General features: G+C 40.4%; 1 protein-coding gene across 1 annotated transcript; it reads right to left on the bottom strand.

Moving 5' to 3' along the window:
* Positions 1-411: 411 nt before the first annotated feature.
* On the bottom strand, positions 412-6,968 carry MRPL53 (mitochondrial ribosomal protein L53). The gene is made up of 3 exons (XM_054986023.1): positions 6,851-6,968; positions 4,120-4,232; positions 412-1,243 (listed from the first exon to the last, which is right to left on the bottom strand). Exons 1-3 carry the CDS (start codon positions 6,949-6,951, stop codon positions 1,116-1,118), a joined length of 342 nt encoding a protein of 113 aa, XP_054841998.1. The 5' UTR covers positions 6,952-6,968; the 3' UTR covers positions 412-1,115.
* Positions 6,969-7,268: the final 300 nt, after the last annotated feature.

Below are 7,268 nucleotides of genomic sequence, written 5' to 3'. Positions count from 1 at the left end.
CCAATTTCCCATGCAATTTTCTTCCATTTTCCTGAATGCACTGCTGCTGCGATATATAATACTGCCAAATCTTTAATTTAGCAAAAGTTTTTCCAAACTACTGTAAGAGAAAATGCAATAGACCATAGTTCTATGATTTTCAGTGGGTCAAGCACAAGATATCTCCATGTGATGAAGTTCTCTTCAGTTTGTGATACATTTTTGAAACTGCAAAACCGCACCCTACGTTTTCAAAGTAACACCCCAAAGAAGCAAAGTTTCAGTTCCAAGAAGTGTTTCAAGAGGTGCACTCTTTCAGAATTGATTTTGCTAAATGTACAAAAACAACCAATCTATGTTATTTCACCTAAAATTACCCCTTCTACAAACAGTACTTTTTTTTTTAACCTGATGGGAACTCAGTCACAAACATTCTCATTATTGTGTGGTTTTAATTTTCATTTTCTTAGTTGACAGCCAAATAGGGAAGAATGACTACAAACCAAGCACTTTAGCAGAATACCAAAATACAGTACTTTGTATCAATATGTCGTCTTCCAACAACTATGGCTGTCATTCTTAAGTCACTTGTTCTAAACAGCCGGCATTAAATCAGGGCCAGAGGTTTTCAAGATTGAAGCCAGAAAGATTTCTGATTACCGGATGCATAAACAATTCAAAGGTCTACAGTGCCATTCTCAACAGGGTTATACACATCTAAGTCCACTGACTTCAACGGAGTTAGAACGGTGTTAACTCTGTGTAAGACGGCACAGTTAGAATATGAAATCCATTATATTATGGGCAAGACAAACACATCGGTTCACAGCCTAGACCAATAAACCCTTCTTAATTATTAAGATCTGCTCCTTACAAAAACAGCATTTATGCAAAGAGCTGCCTATTTACTAGCATTAATTTGGGGACCGATACGAAGTGTTCATAACAACAGCTAAATCTGAGTGTTTCCCTTGTCTAGAGTTTATCTTTAACCAAAAGTTCAAAGAACCCTTCCAGTTGTTAGCCAGTACTGATCTACATCCATGTCACATTTCATGCAGTTATCAGTAAAGTCTCCATTATTGGCTCATTTTATCATGTTCATATAAAATTTTGGCTTTAAATATTGCTGGTTTTCAGGCACTTTTTTTCTGAGTCTTCTCTTCAGCCTTAAGTTCCTTTGCTTTGCACATAGAGTTAAATGCCTTCAACATTTCTCTAACAGACAAGTTGGCACCTTTCATAATCAGTCGGTCACCATCAGCTGAAAAGGAAATAGTACAATTTACAATACAGAAGGGGGGAAGCAAATGATTAAAATAGTTTATAGTTCTACATAAAGCTAAAAGAACACATGGTAATTTGCTCATGGTAAATATGCTCTATATAACTTCAATATCTTACTTTAGTAACTACAGGTAATTCAAGCTAATTGCACAGAGATCATGTCCATTTCCTGTTATGTTGCTTTCTAAACGTTGAAGCAATTACTTAGTAGAATGTAATTGTGGGTACAATACTATTTTTTCCACCCTTCTTTGCATGGCAAGAAATATAAGGTAGGTAGTAATACAAGAGGCCAGAATCCAAACAGCCAAACGTGCATGTATTAATGCTACCGATTTTTCCTCTCTGCCGGAATGCTTGTCATGTGTTAAATAGTGCACTGACGGTGCGTAGCTCCTCATAAGTGGCTTTTCTAGGGTGGAGGAGGGGCACATCAGGAGACTGCTGCAGGAAGTTGGAGCCTAAAGACCCAGTATATGCATGGAAACCACCTTTTTTGGTCTTTGGATCCTAGCCTGTTTCAGTCTCTCAAATTTGTTTAAGCAGGTAAGCATTTGCAAGTTGATCATGGGCATAGTTTATGGGATCTATACTTTGAGAGAGGTATTGTCAAGAATGAAGGACAAGATTTCACAGTTGTTTCAACAACATAGTTCTTTATATTGTTGAAGGCTTTCATGGCTGGAGAACGATGGTTGTTGTGGATTTTCTGGCTGTATAGCCGTGGTCTTGGCACTGTGGTTCCTGACGTTTCGCCAGCAGCTGTGGCTGGCATCTTCAGAGGTGTAGCACCAAAAGACAGAGATCTCTCAGTGTCACAGTGTGGAGAAGATGTTGGCAGGTAATTTATATCTACTCGGGAAAGTGGGTTTGGGCTGAGTCATCCTGTAGGAGTTTCCACACCCTGGGAAACTCTTACAGGATGACTCAGCCCAACCCCAACCCTCCTGATATAAATGACCTGCCAACTTCTTTTCCACACTGTGACACTGAGAGATCTCTGTCTTTTGGTGCTACACCTCTGAAGATGCCAGCCACAGCTGCTGGCGAAACGTCAGGAACTACAATGCCAAGACCACGGCTGTACAGCCTGGAAAATCCACAACAACCAACATAGTTCTTGCTCGCATGAGCACAGCTCAACATTCTAAAATGACAGCTTTTTCAATGTAAATATAACATATGACCCAAGAAGTTATGGTTAATGGACATCACTACATTTCATGATCTTGAAGGCTCTTTTCCAATTTCCAGGCCTGGGGAGTTGATGATGACAACAAATAGGACATGATAATAAATAGGGCCTTGGAGATGATCAGAATGACTTGTGTATGGTCAGCAAGCATTAAAGTTTCCAGCAGAAAATACATTACCAAGAATATGGAGCAGTTTATTCTCCTTATTTGTCAATATTTATGCCAAAGAACCTTCAGATACCTACCTCCACCTCCTTCTCCTCAGAATTATAAAGTGCTATCACTTTTATCAGTTGATGATATGGTACTACTTCCACAGTGCAATTCTAAACAGAGTTACACCCTTCTAATTCCACTGAAGTCTTCTTAGGATTGCAGTCAGTTACTCAATAGTTTATTAAGACTGTTTTAAAAATGTGAGTTTATTATTCTCTGTTAATTACTTTAAAACTAAAACTGCCAATTTTGGTAAGTGACTAAGAGCACAGGAATGGCTGATTAATAACCAACAAATTGTTTCTAAATATCTCAGAATCCATTTCATTCACTCCATATCTCAGAAATCATAACTCTTTTCTATTAATTTGTGCTATTAATTGCACAAACGATACCTGATTTTCTTGGGACCGAAACAGGGCATTTGTCTGGTCCAGCATTTTTAGGGGGGAAGGCCTGTGACAAATATTTCACATAGTAGAATATTAGAAGGGGTGGTGGTACTAAAATGTTAGAAACTATACAATCAGATTGACGTGGGTCTTGCTTCAGAGAATCCACACACTGATGATTATCTATTGGTAATGATGGCATAATTTGTCAGATGGCAATCTTCTAATTATATTTTGCAGAAAAACTGGTCAGTGGGGTTGGGTTAGGCAATGTCTTCTTATTCAGCATACATGCGGTTTAGTCAGAGAAACTTTGAATTTAATTACAGCTATAAATATTATTAATACCATTTTTCAGCAGGATGCTTTGGCCAATATCAGAGTAACTTCATTTCTCAAATCATTATCTGAAAGCTGCACAGAGCCACCTAGTGGCCTCCAAAGATAGTGTCTCAGGTGGCATTCCTACCCTTTTCTCTATTTCTCTTCAATCGAGTTCCTGCCTCCTAGCATTGCTCATTGAAAGGCTGCTGCAACAGACTGAAGGAACGTAAGAGGGTTCTGATGCCACATCAAGATAAACTTTGATCATCAAAAGCAAATACTCGTACATCATCAGCTTCTTAGGAAAGCAACGAACGTCATCTTTTATACTTGTTTCTAAAGCAAAGTTATATGAGCAAGGGAAAAATACACATTTGAAAAAATTATTGGGTTGAGTAGTGTGATTTTTCTCCATGAGAACCCCACCCCTCGAGTAAAATAGGTTGGAACCCACATTGATTTTTCAGACAAGGATGGGAAGCTTTTGAATTCTTGGGGACACATTATTCTCTAGACAATGGCTCGGATGCTGAAGCTGTCAGTTTTGTAACAGAATCAACAAACGTTAAATTGAAAAGAGAGCTGCTACTTCAAAACTGAAAATTAAAGCTCTTACAGCATAAGAACATTTTAAGTAGGGTCAGTCGAGCCGGACTATTGTTTTAAGGGCCTTAATCAGCCAGAAACCCTGACTTTAAGCTCTAAAACAGGGAATACCATCTTACCAAACTGAACATCTATTACTGGTTCCGATCCATCATGCTTCACTTCTGTTTTCAAGTCACAGTTGTTGTTGGATGCATGTGTTTTCTTCGTGTGTAAACACTGAAGGAAGTTTCTGATCAGAGAGTTAGGAAATATAGATCAATGCTACAAAGCAGCAATTTACAGATTCTGTCAACTTGGGGAGGAGCCATGGCTCATTGCTAGAGTATTTGCTTTGTATACAGAAGGGATTGTCATGTCGCTAAACACCTGCCATTCAGAGCAGACAATGATCTTTACAGAGCTATGGCCTGAGTCAGTATGTTAGTTTCATGTATTCACAGCCTCTTTTATATAGCTAAAATACATACATATTCACATTCTTGAAACTCCTCCCCAAGTTAAGAATAATGGTTAGCCCCAAAATTCCTTACTGCTAAACAGATTACAAAATCAGTTGCTCAAGCTGTTCTTGTGCAATACAAGCCAACAGAAGGTAATTTTTTGCAGACACGCTGATGTATAGACACACAGTTTCAGGGGATAGCCATGAAGGTTTTATTTGTTTGCTTATCACACAGTTTTAGATCTGAGACTTGTGATGAACAAGATTTTTTTAAAAACCTACAAAATTAAATTATTTTTTAAATTCCATTACGATAAAGTGCATAAGTTACTGTTAGAAAATATTAGCATAAGATTGCTGCAACCCCCAACCATTAGGGTCTGTACTGTCAGGACTCTGGACTGAATTCACTGCCATCCAGCCAAGGTAGTTATACAAATTTAAAGTAAGAGGTAGGATCTAAATGTTATGGCATTTGTTCCACAGAACCAAACATACATGTTATGTTCTGAACTAAGCCTGCAATATTTCAAGGAGAGGAAAAAAAGCTATTAAGAGTAAGCCTGAGTGAAACAGAGAACTAATTTTGCATCCAACCTCTAATGTGGTCCTTAAGCAAATCACTGTCTTTCAGTCTCAATTTTACGCTTGCAGAAGAACGTGTATACAAAACTGATCACTAAGCCCTTCAAAATCAGATTGTTTCAAGAACAATAGAATCTCTACTTTTAAAGGCATGTTTTTAGTGAAAGGAAATTCTTACAAACATATAATCTAAACCATTATTTTGGATTAAGTCAAAGTAGTTATAGTATTTGGTTGAATTTAAACATGATGGGAGTTCTTTAAGTAAAACATGTCTCTGCAGCACTCTACATGGGTGGCATCTTATTAAACACAGGTCATTTCACCTGCCAAAGAAGCATAAGTGTGGAAACATATGCATAGCAGCTAGGAGTTCAATGTCTACAGGGATTAGACAGATTCATCAAGTTTATTAAAGGGATCCTCCATATTAAAAGGCAACATACCTCTGAGTACCAGGGCTAGGAAGCAGCATCAGGGGAAGGACCTGGCCTCTGCGCCCTGTTTGTTGGCCCTCCAGGGCAATGGGTTGGCCATTGTGAAACAGGATGCTGGACTAGATGGACCACTGGTCTGATCCAGCAGGGCTCTTACAATGTTAAGCCATTAGCAGCACAGAATGACATTTTTTCCCCTTATGTGCCAGGCATTCCATTTAACTGGGCTCTTACATGAATACCTTAAGAGCAGCATTTTCACTTTTGCAATAACACAGCTTCTGTACCTTTAATGAACACACTAAGGGCAAAACCATCAGAGGAAACTTCTCTGTCACTGCAATCTATACCTGTTGAATTTCTGCCTGCCACACAACAGCTGTTAAAGGCAAGGGAGCCGTGGGAGTCCTACATAGGGCCAAACTACATGATAGACCTATACAGTCAGATGTATATTGGGGAAATGTCGGATGTATATTGGGGAAACTAGCCTTAAATACACTCATTTGCTCAGCACTGAAGGGGGAGGTAGATTTTCCTCTCACCCCATTTCTACCAGCATGCACTGGCAAAAGAAGGGGTGGGAAGAGAACCAGAAGCTCCTTCTTTCTCTACACAGAACTGAGTGAACAAATGCTTTTAAGGTGAATTCCTAGAATGTAATTGAACCGCACACATCCATGGCCCAACACATCTACACCATTGGGGGAACTAACCTTAAAAGTGCTTGTGTGGCTAGCTACACCCTGAGTAGGTCTGTACCCTGGACTCTTCTGATGTCCACCTCGAGATCCATTCTCAGCACATAAACGGTGCCTTTGAGCAAATGCAGAAAGCATTTCCTTCATCACAAGATAACCAAAGTCTATGCTTCACCTGGTATTATATGCCAGTCAGTTTAAAGCTCACAAAGTGAGACTTCAAAGCAGGACGACCTATGGTTGCCACCTTTTTTCTTAGTGGCAGCCTAAGCCCTTTTATCTAGGATTTCCAACCTCCAGGTAGTGCCCAGAGATCTCCCGGAATTGCACCAGATCTCCAGTCCACAGAGATCAGTTCCCCTGGAGAAAAGGGCTGTTTTGGAAGGGGGGCGCCATGGCGTTATATACTACTGAGGTTCTTCCCCTCTATTCCCAAAATCTCCTGGAAGTTCCCAACCTGGAGCTGGCAACACCAGGAAAAACTCCCCCCCCCCCTCAAGACTGCATTTTCATTCCGAGAAAATAAAGCTTCACCTGTTGAGCTGCTGCCTGTAACCAGAGAAGACTTATGAGAGAAACAAAAACGCGGCAACTAAGACCTGAGCCCTCCCGCCATTATTTCTGTCCTAGAAACGACGCGCTGCTGACGCCCAGCGGAGGACGAGGGACGGGTGCACCTCACCTGGTGCTTTCCACGTTGGACTCGAAGGGGCAGAAGCGAACCACGATGCTCTTCACCTGCTTGAGCACCACACCGGCCTTTTTGGGAAACACGTACGCCATCTTGCCTCGCCCGCCCGGTGAAGAGACGGAGAACTACAATTCCCAAAGATCCCTTGCGCGGGCCAAGAAAGAGGAAGTCCCGCCTCTCTTCCTCGCCGGTACCGCTTTCTGGTCACTGAAGGACTAGATTTAATACGCAAGCATGTTCGCAGCGGTGTTCGCTCACTCTGCGGACCAAAGCGGAATCTTTCTAGAAAAACATAACTTTTAGAATATAGCTAACATGCAGTAATCAACAGCATGAATATTTTTGTATTCGTATTAATATAATATGATTCAAACATACATTTTGGAACACGTTATTTGCACGCTCCTGC

Source organism: Eublepharis macularius, chromosome 7, assembly GCF_028583425.1.
Source record: "Eublepharis macularius isolate TG4126 chromosome 7, MPM_Emac_v1.0, whole genome shotgun sequence".
In the NCBI taxonomy this organism is placed as follows: Eukaryota; Metazoa; Chordata; class Lepidosauria; order Squamata; family Eublepharidae; genus Eublepharis; species Eublepharis macularius.
This window is presented reverse-complemented; position numbering and strand designations above follow the sequence as displayed.

Excerpts from the sequence above, each read along its gene's own strand:
- MRPL53 (XM_054986023.1), bottom strand. The coding sequence starts at position 6,951 with ATGGCGTACGTGTTTCCCAAAAAGGCCGGTGTGGTGCTCAAGCAGGTG. Across the intron at positions 4,233-6,850 it reads TCCAACGTGGAAAGCACCAG|AAACTTCCTTCAGTGTTTAC; the intron begins GTGAGGTGCACC and ends CTCTCTGATCAG. Across the intron at positions 1,244-4,119 it reads AGTAATAGATGTTCAGTTTG|CTGATGGTGACCGACTGATT; the intron begins GTAAGATGGTAT and ends TTTCCTTTTCAG.